Source organism: Tubulanus polymorphus, chromosome 3 (assembly GCF_964204645.1).
Source record: "Tubulanus polymorphus chromosome 3, tnTubPoly1.2, whole genome shotgun sequence".
In the NCBI taxonomy this organism is placed as follows: Eukaryota; Metazoa; Nemertea; class Palaeonemertea; order Tubulaniformes; family Tubulanidae; genus Tubulanus; species Tubulanus polymorphus.
Window position 1 is genome coordinate 6,232,062 of NC_134027.1, and position 21,482 is coordinate 6,253,543.

General features: G+C 36.2%; 3 protein-coding genes across 6 annotated transcripts; 2 read left to right on the top strand and 1 right to left on the bottom strand.

Moving 5' to 3' along the window:
- Positions 1-319: 319 nt before the first annotated feature.
- On the top strand, positions 320-9,606 carry LOC141901589 (host cell factor 1-like). Its single transcript, XM_074788920.1, has 19 exons — positions 320-489; positions 1,786-2,010; positions 2,108-2,404; positions 2,504-2,695; positions 2,813-2,958; positions 3,106-3,139; positions 3,288-3,521; positions 3,637-3,836; positions 3,939-4,292; positions 4,387-4,536; positions 4,631-4,922; positions 5,013-5,132; positions 5,223-6,392; positions 6,500-6,612; positions 6,759-6,911; positions 6,994-7,182; positions 7,262-7,559; positions 7,679-7,733; positions 7,852-9,606. Exons 1-19 carry the CDS (start codon positions 330-332, stop codon positions 7,913-7,915), a joined length of 4,446 nt encoding a protein of 1,481 aa, XP_074645021.1. The 5' UTR covers positions 320-329; the 3' UTR covers positions 7,916-9,606.
- A 245-nt stretch (positions 9,607-9,851) lies between these two features.
- On the bottom strand, positions 9,852-11,580 carry LOC141902670 (uncharacterized). Its single transcript, XM_074790499.1, has 5 exons — positions 11,511-11,580; positions 10,781-10,894; positions 10,621-10,713; positions 10,442-10,535; positions 9,852-10,093 (listed from the first exon to the last, which is right to left on the bottom strand). The coding sequence occupies exons 2-5, from the start codon at positions 10,886-10,888 to the stop codon at positions 9,975-9,977; spliced, it is 414 nt and encodes a 137-aa protein (XP_074646600.1). The 5' UTR covers positions 10,889-10,894; positions 11,511-11,580; the 3' UTR covers positions 9,852-9,974.
- Positions 11,581-11,667: 87 nt separating this feature from the next.
- Positions 11,668-21,445, top strand: LOC141902723 (prestin-like). Of its 4 annotated transcripts, XM_074790567.1 has the most exons (19): positions 11,668-11,798; positions 13,089-13,486; positions 13,975-14,085; positions 14,201-14,400; positions 14,503-14,667; positions 14,833-14,988; positions 15,115-15,197; positions 15,280-15,427; positions 15,528-15,719; positions 15,840-15,935; positions 16,006-16,182; positions 16,274-16,489; positions 16,663-16,887; positions 16,968-17,022; positions 17,133-17,257; positions 17,641-17,667; positions 18,775-18,903; positions 19,279-19,305; positions 20,194-21,445. In XM_074790567.1, the coding sequence occupies exons 2-18, from the start codon at positions 13,162-13,164 to the stop codon at positions 19,300-19,302; spliced, it is 2,454 nt and encodes an 817-aa protein (XP_074646668.1). In that variant the 5' UTR covers positions 11,668-11,798; positions 13,089-13,161; the 3' UTR covers positions 19,303-19,305; positions 20,194-21,445. The 4 variants fall into 4 exon arrangements, with proteins under 4 accessions (XP_074646668.1, XP_074646669.1, XP_074646670.1 ...); XM_074790568.1 differs by lacking the exon at positions 19,279-19,305; XM_074790569.1 differs by lacking the exon at positions 17,641-17,667.
- The last annotated feature ends 37 nt before the right edge of the window (positions 21,446-21,482 follow it).

Genomic DNA, 21,482 nt, shown 5'->3' on the forward strand with positions numbered 1-21,482 from the left:
TTTAAGGCTGTCTTCGTTTTATCTTCAATCTAAATTTATGGGACATCACAATCATATCATGCATTGGGTTCACCAAGAACCTTAGTGTCTCATGTACCACAGACTGGGTGTTTCGGTACACTCAAGATCGAGATCACGCAGAAACAACCACTGCTGCAGAGAGTTAACAAAATTATTTTCTCATTTTGGAGTTCCATAGAATTTCTCGGGGTCGAATGTACCTCTACCCGCGCAAATGGAGCCAACCGCAAAGGTACGAAGCCAACACTGGCAGTCGAGGAGTAATCATCATCCGGGACTCTCTTGACGCTTTCTGGGTAATAAACAACATGGCGGCACCCATCCTGAAGTGGAAGCGGGTTACAAATACCGCTGGGCCGTGTCCTAGGCCTCGGCATGGACATCGGGCGGTGGCAATTAGAGATTTGATGGTAGTTTTTGGTGGTGGCAACGAAGGGATAGTCGATGAGTTGCATGTTTTCAATACAGGTAAGAAAATAGTCATTTTTTCTAGCGTTTAAAAATCCAAGATGGCGGCTTTGTTGTTAATTGTCGTTGTTTCGGACTGGCGCTCAGAATTGCGCTTTAAATAAAGATGAAAACAGAAAAAAATAGTAAATTTTGTTAGTCGCCGAATGTTGTTGATCTATCAATGATTTAGCAAGCGTTTTTGATAGGTTCATTGTCTAGCGATCAGTTTTTTTCGTCAACTTTCAAAATTTCAAAATGGCGGCGCCCATCATCAATCGCCGCCGCGAGCCTGTAACCCGTGTTTTTATTTACATATTGCTGTCATGTTTGGTCGCATTGAACGACATTTAGATGTTATCTGATTTTAAATTAACGTGAAACGTGATCGCATTCGAATTAACTTATATTACATGTTTGCTTGTATGCTCTACACCACTGCTCGAAAAAAGGAATGAACAATATCTACACATAATTAACATAAATTTTCTCCCACAATCCTCCATCAAATGTAAACAAACCCACGTGCTTCTGTTATGTTTTGTATTCAGTCCGATGATTGTTTGTTTTGATAATAGTCAGTAGTTTCGAAACCTGGATATAGAAATAGATGATTTATATAGATGATAATATTTAAATATAGAAAAAGGATATTTGATCTGTATGTTTTGTCCTGTATTGATGTTAATATTTTATTGCATGTATCTCCTGTAAAACTATTTAAAGCAATCAATGAAATCAAGTTCAAGATAATAGAAATAGAAATATTTAGAATGATTTAACAAACACAAATAGAACAGAAATTGAAATGATAGATCAGTAGATTCCTGCAATAATTGAATGACAACTAATTATTAAGTTTATTAATTTTAGGATATAGTAGTTTTTCGGGTCGTTGCCACCTATTATCTAAATATTTCTATTTCTATTGTCTTGTCATTCGATTATTGTGGGATTTTCACAGATATTCTGATCCACTGATTCATCCCACAATATTGTTCAAAGACTTTCAAAGGTCTATTTAAAATGCTAGTTATATTAGAAGGAAGGAGGATGGTTGAATTATTTCTAGTATTGTAAGATTTCAACAAGTTTCAACAATTGTGGGATCTTGCATTTAATGAAAATTATAATTTATTTAGCCAGCAATCATTTTGTATTCATTGATTTGATCGGCATATAAAACTCTGGTCTATCTTATATGAATTATGTCAGCAGCTGAACTTTTTGGAGAGTAATATCCAAATGATTTTCTGAACTTCTGGCATATCTAATAGAAACATTGAATGGAGTAAGATATAGTTCTATTAATTGCAGCTACTGGTCAGTGGTTTGTCCCAGCTGTCAGAGGAGATATACCTCCTGGTTGTGCAGCGTATGGCTTTGTTTGTGATGGCACGCGAATTTTAGTATTTGGTGGCATGATAGAGTACGGTAAATACTCAAGTGACCTTTATGAACTACAAGCTAGTCGTTGGGAATGGAAAAAAGTGAAGGCAAAGCCTCCAAAGAGTCAATCACCACCACCTTGCCCTCGCCTTGGTAGGTAACCGGCAAGTAATGTTGATATAAATAAGGCCTGCAAGCCTAGAGACCTTCCTCATATTTACAGTACTATTTCATTTATGATTCTTAATAGGACATAGTTTCACACTACTGGGACAGAAGTGTTATTTATTTGGCGGTCTGGCCAATGATTCAGAAGATCCAAAAAACAACATACCGAGATATCTAAATGATGTGTACACTCTTGAATTGAGACCAAATTCGAGCGTGATGTCATGGGATTTCCCACAGTGTATCGGTACAGCGCCTCCTCCACGAGAATCTCATTCTGCTGCTGCTTACTCGGGCAAAGATGGGAAGAAATCCCAACTTATCATTTATGGCGGAATGAGTGGATGTCGTCTCGGGGATCTGTGGATATTGGATGGAGGTATGGTTCAATGTTCTCTGTCTATTTTATGATAAATGAGTATCGCTATCAGCCCTGCAGTGTTAAACTACTATGTCGAATATCTGCCTGTTTTTTCAGAGACATATCAGTGGACTAAACCTGTTGTGCAGGGGATCGCACCTCTTCCGCGTAGTTTACATTCAGCGACTGTAATTGGCTGTCGAATGTTCGTGTTCGGTGGTTGGGTTCCGCTGGTTATGGATGATGTCAAAGTTGCAACTCATGAAAAAGAATGGAAATGTACCAATACACTAGCATCACTTAATCTCGGTAAGAGTTCTCATTTGGCATAAAGATCTGCCTGACTTGAACATAATAAACTATACGAAGCTCTCTTTGCATTTGAGAGAGTTATGTTTGTATTCAATCACATTGATATTTTTTCAGAAACAATGACATGGGAGCCACTAGCGATGGAAGTATTTGAAGACGCATTGCCCCGTGCTCGTGCTGGACACTGTGCTGTAGCTATTCATTCTCGTTTGTATATATGGAGTGGTCGAGATGGTTACCGAAAAGCCTGGAATAATCAGGTATTTTTTCTATCAGCCCTTGAATCATTTATTGCATTTGACTAAGTTTTCATTGCAACTCCTCATATTGATGTACTAGAGGGAATGGGACAATCTGTTCCTATTGATTTTATAATTTCATCATGTGAAGCCCTTTCTTTTGTGTAGGTTTGTTTCAAAGACTTGTGGTTTTTGGAGACAGGTAAGCGATTTTAAAACTATATTTCATTGATTTTAAAATTTTTGAGTGAATTTAAGAGATTGGAGAGATTTGTTTCGCATTGATGTTCATGTACAGATGAATTGCTTGAAGTTGGAACTATTCAACATTATAGTTTATTTGATTTCAGAGAAGCCTCCACCTCCATCAAAGGTACAACTGGTACGAGCGAGCACCACAACGTTAGAAGTAACCTGGGGTGCTGTGCCAACAGCCGATGCTTACTTACTACAACTTCAAAAATATGACATGCCACCTTCACAGGCGGCTACACCTCCTGGTATACCACAAAATGCTGGTAATCCGCTCGCGAAGGCAAACCTTCACCCAACAACCCCGACATCTGCTACTATCAGATTACCAGGTTCGTAAATAAAACCCATTCTTTAAAATATTTAATTGGATTTTTACACAATTTTTCAATTAAAATATTATTAAGGTACCTACCTATTGACGTTATTATTTGGTGATTGATTTAGGTGTGGCTGGTGTGCGACCCTCCTCGACACTTGCACAACTTGCTGGAACTCCACCTCATTCGATACGTGCACCACGAAAATCACCCATTACAGTTACGCCATCTACAGGCACTGCGGTGAAAGTACTCAGCGCATCGCAGAGTGGTGGATCGCAACTGATCAGTCTTGCGAAACCAATCTCATTTGGTTCAGGAACACCGGTGAGCCTAGATATCATTCACTTACTTGTGTAGTATTCCTATTAGCGATGATATTCAGAATGATGTATTTCTGCAAGTCACGACGTTGAACTATAATTTCAGTCATCTGGAAGTGGAATGAGTGGAATAGCAGCACTTGCTGCAGCGGCAGCGGCTACGCAGAAAATTACAACTAACGCCAGCACAACTCCAACATCTACTTTAACGAGTCTGTCAAGCGGTATTAAAGTCGTCACGCCTACGATTGTTACACCATCCGGTATCAAAGTAGCACCGGTGCAAGGTTCGCAGACCGGACAAGCTGTCCGCTTGAACACACCAGGCGCGACAATTCTGAAAGCGCATCCTTCCGGGCAAGGCAAACAGATCATAACCGTACATAAGACTGGAGCGGTAACGTCTCAGCCTCAGATTGTAACTCTCGTAAAGACGACACAGGGAATGACTGTAGCTACAGTGAGTCATCAAACTATTTGCATGATTATGATTGAGATTAACCAATGGTACAAATTGGATTCGTCATAGCACCTTTGAAATTGTTATTTTTCAGACAAAGTCTGGCATTCCCCAGGGCGCTACAATTGTCAAACTGGTTACATCGCAAGCCGGAGCTAAACCCACAGCGATTTTATCTAATCAGGGAGGTGGTTCAACACCATCTACTATTCTAGGCATCAGTAGTGTTCAGCCTCATATAAAGGTACAAAAAGTATGAAAGTATGAAACATTGGTTTTTGTCGGATTCTTTGTTTGCGTTATATGCATCTGTTGTTGAATTCTTGGGATTTTTACAGAATACGCAAGCTGGAAAAGCAATGATTAAAACTATCCCGACATCAATGATCGCAATGGCTAAAGCTGGCCTCGCGTCGGGAACTACAACGACTGCTAATATCGGCGGTAAACAGACGATTGTCATCGCTGCGCCAAAAGGATCGACTGGTCACGGAATCACTCCGGCGAAGATTATTACGACAATGCCTAAACTCGGCGGTTCATCAACTGGACAAACTCAGTTCATCGTCGTCAATACGCAGGCTGGTGGAACTCCCGGTGGTGTTACTGTTAAAACTGTTTCCGCTTCATGTAAGAACTGACGCATAACTCATATAAATATATATAGTCATGAAGTGGCTTGTGTATTTTGGCATTATCATGCATATGTTCTCTTTTTAGCATTAGCTGGTACATCATTATCTGGAGCTGGTACTGCTGGGACATTAAGTCAGCTAGTCGGATCACAAACTGGAACTAAACCAGTTGTAAGCATTATATCTGGAAATGGAAAAGGTCAAAGTAAGTTAAAGTAACCGTTCAATCTTTTTTCTTTGAGCTATTTTCTTCATTCACGATTTTATATATGAAATGTGTTTTTTCTATTTTCAGTCGGTCAGAAGACTGTTATGATAACAAAACCACTGTCATCGTTAGTTAGTACAGCTTCATCTCCGAATATTGTCACTGTTAGTCAACCGACTATTACTCCCATTGTAGTGTCTACAACTGCATTGCCTACGGCTCTGACACAAAGGGCTGATGTGCTGGCTGCTGCGACTAAAGTTACTCCGGCTGTAACATCCGTCATTTCAGCAACACAAGCACAGCCGCTTGTGTCTGGTGAGTGCTCTGATGGCATCCATTGTGGGGAAGAAAAGGCCGAGTGTACTGATGGCATTCATTGTGGGGAAGAAAAGGGTGAATGTACTGATGGCATTCATTGTGGGGAAGAGAAGACTGAGTGCACTGATGGCATCCATTGTGGTGAAGAAAAAGAGTGCACTGATGGAAAACATTGTGGGGAAGATAAACAAGAATGTACTGATGGAAAGCATTGTGGGGAAGAGAAGGCTGAGTGCACGGATGGCATTCATTGTGGTGAAGAAAAAGAATGCACTGATGGAAAGCATTGTGGGGAAGACAAAAAAGAATGCACTGATGGTAAGCATTGCGGGGAAGAGAAGGCCGAGTGCACTGATGGCATTCATTGTGGTGAAGAAAAAGAATGCACTGATGGAAAGCATTGTGGTGAAGACAAACAAGAATGCACTGATGGAAAGCATTGTGGGGAAGAGAAGAATAATTGTACAGATGGGAAACATTGTGGTGAGGGCAAAGATTGCACCGATGGCCTCCATTGTGGTGAGGAAAAGGAATGCACTGATGGTGTTCATTGTGGTGAAGAAGATAAAAAAGAATGCACCGATGGAAAACATTGTGGTGAAGGAGAAGAAACATCTGCTGAAAAATCTGCTGGCGAAAATAATGAAGGAAAAGATGAAAAAGAAAATAAACAGGCAGACACTGGTGTTTCAGTGGAGAAGCCTGATGAATCTCAAACAGTAAACCCTGATGCAGCTGTGGCCAGCACTTCAAAAATGGATGAATCTCAGACGAAGTTGGATGAACCGGAAGCAATGGACACGTCCGCCGTATTCGATGTGAATGCTGAATCAGCTGAAATGAAACTAGCAGAACCTACTGTTGAGCCTAAAGAAGAGCCAAAAGAGGAAGCAATGGATACTTCATTAACAACAGCTTCTTCTTCTGAGGCTTCTGGTATGTAGAAGAATGTTCGAGGACTATCACCTGTGGGGCAAATGCCTTGTGTGTGTTTTGCGGAATTGGTATATTCCATTAAACAGCTTTTATATCCTCATTTTTAGATCCTCTTTCGACCCTAGCAACAGCTGCAGCAGCTGCCACTAATATGACTACAACTATGAATATTCCAATAATGTCAGAGAATAAATTTAAGTCAGAGAATGGAATAAAAACGGTAAGCATCTTATGAGGCCAGTTCTAGACATAGCTGGTCGTGGACCACATTATGGTTCTTAAATACTGTATATTATTTCGATAGCTGACAAATTTGAATGATTCGAATTTAAGGTGTATCTAAGCAAACCTTTGTATGTTTTTCAGGAAATCAAGCCTGAAGGGGAGTCACCAGCTAAGATGGTAACTGTCAAGAAGGAAACTGGTAATCAGTGGTATGATGTCGGTATTATTAAGGGAACCTCATGTATTGTCTCGCAGTATCATCTTCCATCAGAAGCCAGCCAGGGAAATGGAGATGTAAGTTGCATTAGGAGTGAAGTATTCGCTGAATCACTTTACTGGTAAATTTCTATTTGTTTTCCATATTTATTTGTTTTAGGATATCGATGTGGTCAGTGTACCAGACCACAACATATTGAAACGCCAAGAACTGCTTCCGGGAACAGCCTATAAGTTTAGAGTTGCAGGAATTAATGCTTGTGGTCGTGGCGCCTTCAGTGAGGTGTCTGCCTTTAAGACTTGCCTTCCAGGATTCCCTGGAGCTCCATCTGCTATCAAAATTAGCAAGGTATGTATGGTTCTGTGATAAATTTGTGCGTAAAATTACTCGGTAATTCAAAAAGTTTCATTTTGATCTGTTGTTTTAGAGTCCTGAAGGTGCCTGTCTGTCTTGGGAACCACCACAGAACACAGCTGGTCGTATAACAGAGTATTCAGTGTATCTGGCTGTTCGAAACTCTGCAGCAGTTGAACAAATGCCAGGAACACCGGCACAGCTGGCATTTGTACGTGTTTATTGTGGACCGAGTCCCTCTTGTATTGTCAGTAATAGCAGTTTGGCTTCAGCTCACTTGGATTATACAACTAAACCAGCCATAATATTCCGTATTGCCGCCCGGAATGAGAAAGGCTATGGTCCTGCTACACAAGTCAGGTGGTTGCAAGGTAAGAAAACTTTTTTGGGCTTTCTATCAAAAGACAAAATTGAAAATATTCTTACTTATAATTCTAAAATTCATTAAATATAATTCTTTAAATTTGGCCTTATTTGTAATTCATTGTAGATGCTGCAAGTCCAGCTGCTAAAGTTGCCATAAAAAGACCTATAAATGCCGATGGGTAAGGAATTATTCACTGCCATCAGTTCAATAGTTCTATTTACTTCTCATTGATGTTGTCTGTGAACATCATATACAAATAGAACTAGAAATAAATTGAGGAATATAATTTGTTTTAGAAAACCAGTGCTGGTTGGAAGTCCATCAATTGCAAAGAGAATCAAACCTGATGAAGATTCATGAAGATGAGTGCACCTGACCTGATATCATTTAAATGTGCAATGTTCCTGCCAGTTGTATTTTGTGCTCGAATGTTTGATGAGAAGAAAATCACAAGATTTTATTGCATAGATTAATACCTGCCACTGAATGCCCGATGGTTCCTCGATACTCAATAACGATTGTTATGAATTTCAAACTTTAGACTTAATGGTACTGACATGTGGTGTGACGGGTGTCGCAGATACATATTGTATGTAATCAATCGCGACATCTTAAGAGAAACAAGAAAAATTCAATGAGTTCCATGAAAAATAGTTCACGAACATTTTGTCAACATATTAGGGTAGATTTTTAATGAATGCTGAAAATGTGCCATACTTCATATATGATATTTTGAGTTTACAGTGGAATTATCAACAGTTTTTTGGTGAGACTTAATGTTGATAATGTGTGTATATAGGAACAAACAAAATTGCTGGCTTGAAATACCGAGCCACTAACCCAACAAACTGCCTAAGGTAATGATTTCCAGAATTGTTGTAACTGTATTTTGAAAATTTGTTTTCTTTGAAATAATCAAAATTAAGTTTGTAATGTTCTTGATGCATCTAATTTGCATGTTCTACATTGCATACTGGTAATGAATACATTTTGGCAGCCATTTAAATTTGTTTAAGTGGACACAAATAGAATTCCTCTGTAATATTTATTATTTGTGTATGTTTTATGTAATGGTAGCAACAACATCCTTTCATATTTCTCATCTGTACATAAATCATTTACTTGTAGTATGCCACTCTAATGGATTATATTTCCTTCGGAACTTCATGAATGATATAAATATGATACGTATTATTGTACATAAATCATAGATATTTATATAAAGGGTCTATTTCAAAAGAACACTACTTCCTATTGAAGCAATAATTGTTATTATAGATAGTTCTATTTGCACCCTGTTAAGTATATATATATATAACATTTAATATTATGCTATTGGCAGTGTTGAAAGAAGGCTAGCCTTACCAAGAAATAAATTTCGAGTTAGGTATATTACCCGGTTAATATTTCTATTTCAGAAAATCGTATATTGTTCTTCTCAAAAAGATTTTGTATGTTATAATTAGGCTACTTGGTTGTATACCGGTAATTGCTCTTCAAAGCCATGCAGCATTTATCTGAATTTTCAAGCAGAGATTGATTTTACAGCCAAGCTGTCTGGTGTTCACCAAATAAGGGAATGTTTTTGTGCTGAAAATTGATATATGTCACTCATAGATTTATGCCGAGTGTTCGGGAATGAGCTAGCAGCTCGGGTTTTTGTAGAAAAATAAAAAGAAGAAAGATGGAATATATATAAAAAGTACATGTGCATGTACATGTATTCACACACTGAAAGCCCTCGTATATTTTAACAATATATATATAGCTGTGTATTGTTGTAAAAATATTTTCGTAAATGTATAAGTACAAGTGGCATTTAACGTGAGATATGTTGTAGTTCATGTATATTAGCTTTCATTGTAATTAATGACGATTGATAAAAAATGTGCGATTGCATTATTGTATGGTTTGTGTAATATCTGATAATAAGCCAACCATGATGCATTCCTTCAATTGATCGTTTTTGTGTATTCGAAAATATTTACTGTGTCTCCATTTGAATTCGTTGAAATAATTCAATATCTTATGTTTTAAACCATGATATAACACGTTTCAAATAAAACAATTTTACTTTTTTGGAAGATCTTTCTTTTCTCGAGTTATTGACCATTAGTGTACTTACTATCCTTGTCGACAAGTGGCCAAAATGTACCTTTCAATGGTCGGAGAACACTCAGTACTGGAACTTTCACAATTTCATCTATATTGCCCAATCGAATAGGGATTGAATGAACCATGGTGTGGCAGCTCCTCGTAACAAGGTTCCCATTGAAAACAATGAACAATAGAGGAATTAGGAAGTTTCAAAGGTTCTTATCGTATTGCATTAGATTTTATTTTCTAAGGTTTTTGAAAACATGGTAGCTATACAGAGTATAATACATATGTACAAAATGCAAGCCTATCACTAGTTGTGTCAATATTGTCCAAGAGTTTGATTGTTTTCATGCAATTGTTGGATTAAGGCTGTCAAATCATTCCTGTCCTCTCCATCATCATCATCTTCCTCTTCTTCGTCCATATCTGGATCCATTTCTATAGAAATTGAAATGAAAGGCAATTCATTTAAAGACTGCTTACCCATATATATCAAAGCCAATATTGAGAGTTTGATCCGATCACGATTCGTAGAACACTATATCCGTGTTGACGCGATGAGGAGAGAATCCCACAATGATAATAAAAAGTCTGAAAATGAAACTTCGAGATAGTAGTTTATTTCAACGTTTCGACTATATCCTAATAGTCATCTTCATTATTCCTGAAGATGACTATTAGGATATAGTCGAAACGTTGAAATAAACTACTATCTCGAAGTTTCATTTTCGGACTTTTTATTATCATTGTGGGATTCTCTCCTCATCTTTGATCCGATATTCTTACCTTCTTCTCTCCTCATATTGCCAACACTGAGATCCAGTTCTTCAACACTCTCCTCAGTCAAGCTAGCTACACTGGGTGGCCATGAATAATTTTGCTATAAGATGAAACATACAAGCACTTATGAACTGCTGGAAGAAGTTTCTTGAGAAAAATCAACTCTAATCTTATATCAAATGTACCTCTTCTCTGATGTAATCTGAAATCACAGATGATTCTTCTTCACCTTGTTCATGTTCTTCGCGAATCTGGTTAATCAGTGCCAGCTCCTCTACCTAAAATATTTTTACCATTGATAAAGCATTTTCCTGGAAGGAACAGGAATAAATATTGTGTAACTACCTTAAGTCTGTTAAGTTGATCTTGTAGTTGTGTAGCAATTGCCAGTAAACTCTTTTCTTCCTCTTTCAACACTTGTAGGTCATTTATGGAAGACATCGCCAACAACATTCATCGCTGAAAATTTTGAAAATATTCGAAAATTGTTTAGAATTACTTTGCTATGAAACGACTTTGAGTGGCAAAATATTTCATCCTGCATACTATTATTAGTCATGTTTTATATACTGTAGACATGTAGTGTAGTGAAAACTTTGTTGTTGGGCTACAAGCATTTTGACAGTAAGAGACCAGAGTAAGTCTTGACTTGTTGAGACTGTCGATGGTTGATAATGAGGAGCGACTACACTTTAAGGTGTCCCTACTAATGGTTATGTACCTAACCTAACCATAACACTATCCTTTAAATAACACTGTACTGTAGCGCCACACTTGACTTGACATGACTAACTTGACTTGACTCATGACTGTTCAGCGTTTGAGGTAGTTAGTTACCTAATCGTTGGTGGTAAGCTTTTTATAATCGGATGGGCTTATACCAACTATGTGGTTTGTGAAAATATCCGATCGTGAAACATGTGAAACTAAACCACAGACACAGGTTACTGACTACGTTTGTTGAGGCCAATTGGAGCCTGTTCGCCGGTCTGGCTAACACACAATGGAAAGGTGACCCAAACTGCAGTTAGACCAGCTATAGATATAACTGATCACCACTCAGCATCATACTTACATTCATTTTTATATGAGAACAAATATTTTAAGTGTATACAATAAAGTTTTATTGTATTGAATTGGCCATAGACTACAAAAGAGAAATCACGGAATCGGACTCGGAATAGAAGACGGACTATTTCTATTCCTATTCCGTGATTTATCTAATACCCACCCGGAAATCAAATAAATTGGAAATTGATTGAGTGAGGTACTCCCGAAAAACCATCGATGTTCGGCGAATAAATTAAGGAATCCAACTTCCTTGTGACTTGTCATTAATTACTTTACTCCAGAGAATTAACAGGTAGGTAATCTAATGTGAACCTATGTTATTGCATAAAAGTTATGTATTGCCACCATATGGTATTTTTAAGTTGTCGTTCGTGAATGCAGAAAGAAGCAGTGAAACCAACTTCTTGTGAATCAGTGAAGAAGGATGACCCAAACCTACCCCATTTCACATCACATGTCATTTCAGAGTATTCACTTGTAAACGATGTAAGAAAGTAGTCTTTAGTAGGAGCGTATTTTGATTGTCGATAAGTGTGAAATAGTAAATTTTAAAAACCACAAATCAAATAGGCCTAATGTCAAACCAAAGTCCAAACGTCATTAATAAAGGCTTAACATGATCGCTGAATTTATTCTTTAAACAGCTGTTCAATGTACTGAAATGCGTTCTATCCCAACAGAGATATCAATTGTCTATAGCTAACTATAGGTAGCATTCATATCACCATAGTCACATAGCTGACAATAATATTCCTCATCTATATGCTGTTTTATAGGCCTACAGTACATGTTTTTATTTTCATACAGATATCAATTGTCTAGCTAGCTATAGATAACATTCATATTACTGCAGTCACATAGCTGACAATAATATTCCTCATCTGTGCTGGTATACATGTTTTATTTTTGTACAATGTCATCATTATTTCAGAATGTAGCTTACGAGTTTTTAGTTAACTTTTGGCTCTGAGAACTGATTGGAGAAATTCCCTAAGAACTATCACAAGAATAAAACAAGCGTAATCTTCACTTTTATAGAGATTGATTTAAAATGTGTCTTTTCCGAAATTTCATGAAAAAATAAATCATCCTCCTACAGAAGATCAGATGGCCGTTCATAGCCTACATGTACTAGTCAAATTTGAAATCTTATAGACCTTATATTAATCACTATTTAAAAAGTCAACTTTTTTCATGACTTCGGCATTGGGGGTAATAATTCGCTTGAATTAGTCATATGACTGTTATTAAACACTCACTGGTAAATGCCTGAAGGTAAAATTACAAATGAATAATGTATTTCTGATGAACTGTAGTTTCATGTGTAAAATGTGGCTGACAGGCCTGCTTTCTAGAATGTTCCAATGATTCATTGTCACGCGGTATGAAGCACTGTGTATGAAATTATCTTCTTCAGCATTTTATTTAATATTGAAAGTTTTGACTACAATCAAATAGTATTCATTAGCATGAACAGATCAGGTTGTTGTATGGGTTATCAACTGACCTTCGTGTTATCTAGCCTCGATAAAGGTTTTCAATATTATTATTGTGTGTCAATTGTTCTGCCCTTATTTTTCAGACTTGTCTGAAATGCTCGCGTCGTAGCAGAACGTGCGAATTGTGTATAATACTAAACATTGGAAAAGTGAAATATGGAAAATCAGTGTTACGCTCCATCTACGAATATAAGCCGTGCGCCGTCTTCGAGTTCGCTGCATCAGCGAGTATTAGTTCACAGACCGGTCTATAATCAACCGAAATTTGACGAAGGATACGAAATCACGATATGGCAAGAGAAAACATTTCGAGAAAGACTTTCGAGCGCTCGTAATAAATTGACCTGCTCGAAAGATGCGCTACGACGATTCTTCTTGCTACGTTTTCCATTTATCGGAATCTTAAAGAAGTATTCCAAAGACTTTATTGCCGGCGACATTATAGCCGGAATAACTGTAGCTATCATGCATATACCACAAGGTAGGTAGACCAATGTTTTGTGAAGGTAAAAAATCAATCAAAACATGATCAAGAACATGTATTTATGTTTATCATACTACAGTCCTATATACAGGGTGGTACCAAAAATGCCACCTCATACTTCTCTTCTACTTATTAGAATCCTTCAATATTCATATAGATCGATAGCAAATTATGAGTCAGTTGGAACACTCTGGGCTAGAGTAAAGATGGCAAAGCCTCAGTACTCCATCAGTACTGAAATTTATTGTGATGATATCCTTTCCTTGTATCTAATAGTGACAGGGTAGTGATAAATGAAAAGAAGTATACCTAGAGCAAAATCATGTCAACAGGTTGTTGAGGCTTGATTTTTTAAAGCCATTTGATATAAGGATTCAAAATATAAAAGAGTGGAATAAATAGTGTGAATGTGTAGGCTACAAATTGATGAACATTATTAACTTAAAATTCAGAAGTTTTTGCACCGGTATTTTTCTTTCATTTAGGAATGGCGTATTCATTGTTGGCTTCATTACCTCCAGTGTATGGTTTATATGTATCGTTCTTTCCTGTGATATTTTACTTCTTCTTCGGTACATCTAGGCATATTTCAATTGGTAAGTTTGTCAGTTTATCTGTTTATTCAACTGTGAAAATGTTTTCAGATTTAATGGGGATGAAGTAAGGAAAATAGGTTGTTTTAATGTATAGTAATATGATGTGTGTTTTCAGGTACATTTGCTGTAGTATGTTTGATGATTGGTAGTTCAGTTGATCGGTTAACTCATGACTTTCAGCCTCCTCTATTCAACTCCACAAATAGTGATGACAATGTTACAGATATTGCGAGAAAAGCTGAATATGAACAGTTACTTATCGAAGAAAAAGCATCAATCGCGATGCAGCTTTCCTTGATAACAGGATGTGTCCAGGTAACTTGAAGTTCTTACCATACTCGATTATTTGAATTCATTTACTTGAGCTATTTTAGGTTTGATCTGATATAAATGTAATACTTTCAAAATCTTTTTCAGTTAGCAATGGGTTTCTTGCAGTTGGGATTTCTCACTATTTATCTATCAGATCCATTAGTTAGTGGTTTCACAACAGGAGCTGCAATGCATGTATTTACAAGTCAAGTGTCACATATCTTTGGAATCAAAGTTGAGAAATACAGTGGAGCTTTACGCTTGATATATGTAAGCACATTTCAGAATTCCATTTCCTATCTCAGTTCTTACCGTAATACCTATTCTGTTGGGTTTGTCTTTGGCTATTGTGTTCACTTTTCATTCAACTGGCCATGGTGTCCCTGGACCCCATAGTTACTGTAAAAACTTGAATTGTTCATTTGCTATTTTCAGACATATATTGATTTATTTGCTAAGATATTGGAGACAAATCTTGCGGCGTTAGTCATGTCGTGTGTGTGTATAATTATTCTCATCCTCGTTAAACAATGCATCAATGCACGTTTCCAAAATAAGATGAAAATGCCTGTTCCAGCTGAGATTATTGTGGTGAGTTTTAACAGCATTGAAAGGAGACTCATTCTTTATACTTTTTCATTGATAAACAATGAATGCTATACACAGCTAAAATCATAATCAATTATGTTTGTTTGTGATGTTGATTTTGATATTTAGGTTGTTGTGGCGACGATCATTTCACATTTTGCAAAATTCGAAGCAACATATGAAATGGATGTCGTAGGAGATATACCAACTGGGTTAGTTGACATTTTTTAAGCAATTCGCCGTAATGCAGTCTCTGTTCCTCAGCATTAATCCATATTGTCGATGATTTTTCAGGATTCCTGTACCTCGGATACCCAAATCAAACTATATAAAGAATGTGTGGATCGATGCAGCGATTATAGCGATTGTTTCATACGCCGTTTCAATGTCAATGTCAAAAATATTTGCGGCCAAGCACGGATATGAAGTAGATTCTAATCAGGTGGGTACAACTAAACTGTCCTTTAGAAATTCTGGCATTTACTTCATTTGTGTGAATATATCAATTGATTATATTTGAAACTATTTCGATATCTATACAGGAATTACTCGCTCACGGAGGTGTGAATATTCTTGGCAGTTTATTCAACTGTTTTGTATCATCTGCTTCACTGTCGCGGAGTCTCATTCAAGATTCGATGGGTGGCAAAACTCAGATCGCTGGCATCGTTTCATCCGGTTTAATGATCATCGTTTTATTACTCATCGGGCCGCTGTTCTATTCTCTACCAAATGTAAGAACGATACCCTTTACATTTAATACAGGCCTTCTCACGGTTTTAAACCTGATTGCATCAAAGCTACGATAGGAAAACCCTGTGAATTCACATCTATCGTCATCAAATTTTTTCCAGTGTGTCCTAGCAGCAATCATTATCGTGAATCTGAAAGGAATGTTTTTACAGTTCAATCAACTTAAACGACTGTGGCGAATATCGAAATTCGATTTTGTAAGTGCTCAAATCTGTCTGTCAATACTTTTTGAAACTGGTTATCACATTTTGAAACTTTCATTTTTAGGCCATTTGGATTGTCTCATTTCTGGCTACTACTTTTCTGGATGTAGATCTGGGGCTTGCGACTGCCCTGGGGTTTTCATTGCTCACGGTTATAGTGAGAACTCAGAATCCCTATTCCTGTATTCTTGGTCGCATTCCCGGTACTGATATCTATCGCAATGTCACTTCATATAAAGCTGTAAGTATAAGTCTTCAGTAAATAAATAGTAGTAGATTTTGATTTTTCATTGCTGATATTTCTTCAACGAGGGCTTTTGTTTTCCTGTCAGGCTGAAGAAGTAAAGAATGTGAAGATATTCAGATTTGAAGGATCGCTGTATTTTGCAAACGCTGAAAACTTTCGCGATAAGATTTACAAGAAAACTAGTATGAATCCCAGAAAACTGGCCATCAAACGAAAAAAGATGGAATCGGCCATCAAGCGTGAAATCAAAGAAGCTGAAAAAGTCTGTCTTGAGAAAGAAAAGAAACTAGCATCGTCATCAGTAAGTTTAAGTGAAAAACGTTTAGGATTCCAAATAAGATTCTGCACTATACTACATGTACTAATACAAAAACAGTCAGAGCGAAAATTTCTATTGTGGGCTGAACCATGTCGCCCTGATTGATTGGATTCTGTAAATTCGATTACCAAGATTATTTATTGTGTCTATCGTAGATACAAAATAATGGACACGTAATGGTTGACAACCAGGCTCCTGATGTCATCAATGACAATATACCATTAGAGATGCACATACCAGAGGTAGAACTGGCACCGAAATCTGACCACTGCGACATTAAGCAATACCCAGGCTGGCCCTGTTTTGATGTTCATCATATAATCCTAGATTGCTCAACGATGGGTTTCATGGATGCGGTGGGAGTAAAAACATTGACTCAGGTATGTGTGCATTATCAAAAAGATAGATTCATATTTCATTTTTGGAGGTTGCGTGATTTCCTTTCAAATATTTTTCGCAGGTTATTGATGAATATAGGAATGTTGATGTTACAATATTTTTAGCAAATTGCAAAGGTAAGCGTGAAAAGATATCCTTATGTTTCTGTCATCCACCCGTGTATAATTGTGGCCTAAATCTATCAAAATGTTGGATTGTTCAATGAAGAATTTTTCCTTTATTACAGGTAACGTACGAGAGACATTGCATGCAATGGGATTCTTTGAGAAGAATAAACAGGAGCATTTATACGTGTCCATCCATGATGCTGTTGTGGCAGCTCTCGAGAATGATCCAGAAATACTGAACGGGGTAGGTATTGTGATTACATACTCTCGATGTTGTTGATCTTGTTTCAGGAATTTGATTTACCCTTCTCATTGGATTCTGTCTTTTGAGCTGGTTAAACAACAACACATATTTCAGTGCGGCCTACATGAAATTGTTTCACGAGAAGAGGTCTCATCAAGATTCAATGATATCAATTTTACTGGCACCTACGAGTTCAATGATTGATTCCTTTTACTTTTTAGACCTCATCATTTTCTCACGTAAGCTTTGGGTTGAGGCTCATAAATTCCCTGGGAATGGAACCTATTTAGCGATTTAGTTGGCTCGATTGATACCATGTTTGGATAGATATTTCTAATGCTAAAAAACCAGGTTTTTCACATAATACAATTATTATTTTACAGTGGTTGAAGACTTCCCCGTTCTCTAAGGTATATTAAAAGATTGTATGCACACAAATGCTGTATAACTACACAATCTGTGTGTACTGTTTTTATTTGATTATTTAGATTGGAATGGGATATATGTATTCAGAAACTGGGTACTGGCAAACTTCAAAACAATCGTCTTTCAAGCTGATATAATCATTCACTATGCAATTATATCAGTGCTGTGTGCTGTGCAAATAGCTATTTTTCCAACCTTGAACACAAATAACCACTGTTTATGTAGCTAATATTAAACTCTTAACTTAAAATAGGAGAGCCTTTGCATAAAAGATGACCCTTACCAAATGCATTCTCTATTTGCTAGTCTCCTCTATGTACAGTAGGTTTTAGAGTTCAGTTGAAATCTATCATATCAGATACAGTTTAACCATACTTCCTTCTCTAACTGATGTTAACATTTTAGTGTCACCTTCTATAAAATGCTAGTATAGACACTGCTTAAATGAATTAACATACCTTTCACCACTTAAACATTTTCATGGTAGAAAAGAGAATTTGAAACTGTATCATGGCTCAACTGGTCATGGCTCAAACAGAATGTTGTCCATCAAGAGGCCGTAAATACTACATTGGTCTGTAATGAGTCAATAAGGACATATGAAAAGGCTAAGAAGCCTACAACATAGTGCATAGTATCTGCTTTGAAATACAAATGTATTTTTTTACTGCATGTTGTTTGCATGACCAAATATTAATCACTGCTGGTTTCTATGAAAACTGATTATAAATTATTTCTGTATCTCGGTTGCCGGCGTTCTATGGAATTCATGTAAAATCTCTCTTGAACAATTGAAAACAAGTCTGAAATGTTTCCTCGAGCTAATTTTGACGGCATCCTAATCTTCAAGAATACTGAATGTTGGAGTATTCCCCTGATGATGTTTATTATGTCGTGGAAATGCTGAATTAGATAGCTCTGCTCAAGGAAATATTTCAGCACTCAAAGAAACTTTCATTTCGTAATAATTTGAACCTTACAACACCAGTGACAGATATTTCCAGGCTGTGTGTTATGAAGTTTAAAGATATTTTGTCTCTGCGATATTCATGCTCTTTTTAAATGTGCCGGTTTCGAAATTTCTATTCCAGATTCTGTTAGACGCTCACCCTTCTCCGTCGCTGTTGGAAACAGAGGAAATAATGCCCTCGGAAGATGACGGTCAAAATAATCCAAACTGCGAAATTAACATTGAACAAGAAGTAGAAGACCGCACAGAGGTATAAAAATGATTATTATACAATCATCTTTTTTTGCCCATAAATCACTGATAAGTGGGCAAATATGAAAAAAACTATTTGGGAAATTCTTGATTTCTTAATTGCATGCTTAGATATTCCATTTTTTTGCTTGATTTCTTGTACCTATATAGTGATGAATGTTTTTCCCTATGTTTAACTCCTTCATGCAGTAGATCATTTTAATATCATCTACACTCATTGCTACTCTTTTAATCCTTTACCGGTGCTTTTGAATTTTTTAATGGCTTACAATTCACATTTTCCCCATGTTTTACACAAATGCTGTGATTTTAGTTTTGGTTTTATGGTTTGAATTTTGAACCCTTGATTTTTATATCCTCTTATCACATGTAGGATGATGAAATTACTCACTTTTGAAAGGTTTGTATGTGGATATTTTTTGAGAATGCAACAGAACATAAATCAGGAATGAACTTTTTCAGGTTTAATTTCTTTTGATTAACGATATTTTAAACACTTATTGCAATAAGATTATTTCATAGCACAAATCAAATTATACCATCAATTCCATTTGATTTATTTACATTCATTAAGTCATTAATTGCAAATTATGAAGCATTTTTACATGACTGGTAGTTAATTCTCTATTTCTCAAATTATGCCAATCATTTACGATAATCTTTCAAGTCACAAATTTCACTTCTGATTGAAATTTCAGTTTTTTTCATCAGTGAGAAAAACTGGAGAAAATTGTCAATGTTTCGAATAGCTTTGATTCTTGTTTGCGTTAGTTTTTGCGAATCGTATGCCTTCGACTTTTTGTATTATGTTTCTTATGTATTAGAATATATTTACCTACAGAAACCATGTTTATACCGGACTTAACTAGCGATGGGTATATCCATTTTTTTGGATGCTACAAACCCCAAATGCCGGAAAACTGATAATTTACAAATATAACATTGCCTTATGTTAACCCATAACGGCATTTTATGTTACTTGCAAAATACCATTTATATATGTCTAGGTGATAGATGTTTTAGAATTTCTTCTCTTTTCCCTCTTTTGCATTGCTTTATGTGATATATATCGTAGCCCATTATTGCATACCGCATTTACCCATGTAGTATTTTAAATTATATCGGCTGCACATGTATTGTATATATTCATTTATTAATGATCATTATTATAATATTATCATAACATACATCTATGTAGGTTTGATAGTGTAAAAATGTGTTGGGTCGATCTCATATTTTTCCCATATAGATATTAGAAATTAATTAGTTCTTTTTACTTTATTTTCAGCTATTGAGACCATAATAGAACTTAATTGATTGTTAAATACCTGCGAGCTCTTCCCTTTTGTACTGCTGGATGATGAACGAGGAAGTATTGCATATTTCAATGGGTTTTCTGACTGGGAAATACATAAAATCTCAAAACAGCATTGCTTTTTTGGAATATTATGATTCAATATTTTCGAAGAATAATGTTGAATGTGGAATGAAGTTTGAATACTGAATATGTATTGGATGAAAAGTGTATCATGATTAATCTGTTCTGTGCTATTTCTAGAAATGTTATGTTTGAAATAGTATGCTTAAAATGCTGTTTTTAGTTTGATGAAATTATTAAGAAGGACATCGAATAATGCATAGCATAATCAGAGCTATAGATGTTTTCCACATTCCTTAAGATATTACTTGAATACCATAGCAATAACATGTAATCAGGATCAATTCTGTATAATTAAAATGTATTTTAAGTGAAATATTAGTATTTATATTACACTGGTTGTTTGATATGCAGCTTATAAAAGCAATTTTCAACTGCATAGGATAATCTTAACGTGTGTATCTTTTGTTTGTGTAGGTTTTATCTTATTCAAATCTGAATGATAATCAGTGGCTGCTTCTGTTTTCAATTTGATATCTGTCCTGAAAGCAATATTCACAATAGTGATTTTTATGATATATTTACCACCGACCCTCATTTTGAGTTTTTCACCTTTGTCTTATTTTTCCAAACTTTTTTGGAAAATATTTTTTAAATATCTGAACAAAAATGAACTCTTCCTATTTTCTATACCACCGGTTTTATTCACTCACAGAAAGGATACCGACAGCATCACCAGAGGCCTTCTGCCTTACAACTGTCTGAGTTCGAGGCTCTTTTCTGTGGTTTGAATCCAAACAATTTTTGCTTGATTGGTGTGATTGATGTAACAGTGTAATAATGATTGTATGATAAAACTTGCTGTGCAAGCTCGATATTACTTAGTATTTATGTGCATTTCATCAATGTGTAGTAAATTGAATTGTGATATCGCAGATCTAGTCTATTGTGGATTGAAGAATGTGAATTTTAGATAACCAAAAGAAATTGATTGATTTGAACGTTGTTGTTTAATTTAGTTTTAAATTAAATCCCAGGAGTGTTACAGTGTGTAAATGGTGTAATCTAAGATGAAGATAAATCTATATGTCAAGATTGTACAACAAACGTTACAGATAAAAACATATTTTGTGCCGAATGAATAGTTTCAATAAACGTATTTTCCCAGAATTTGTGTATTTTGTATTAGTTGCTGATTT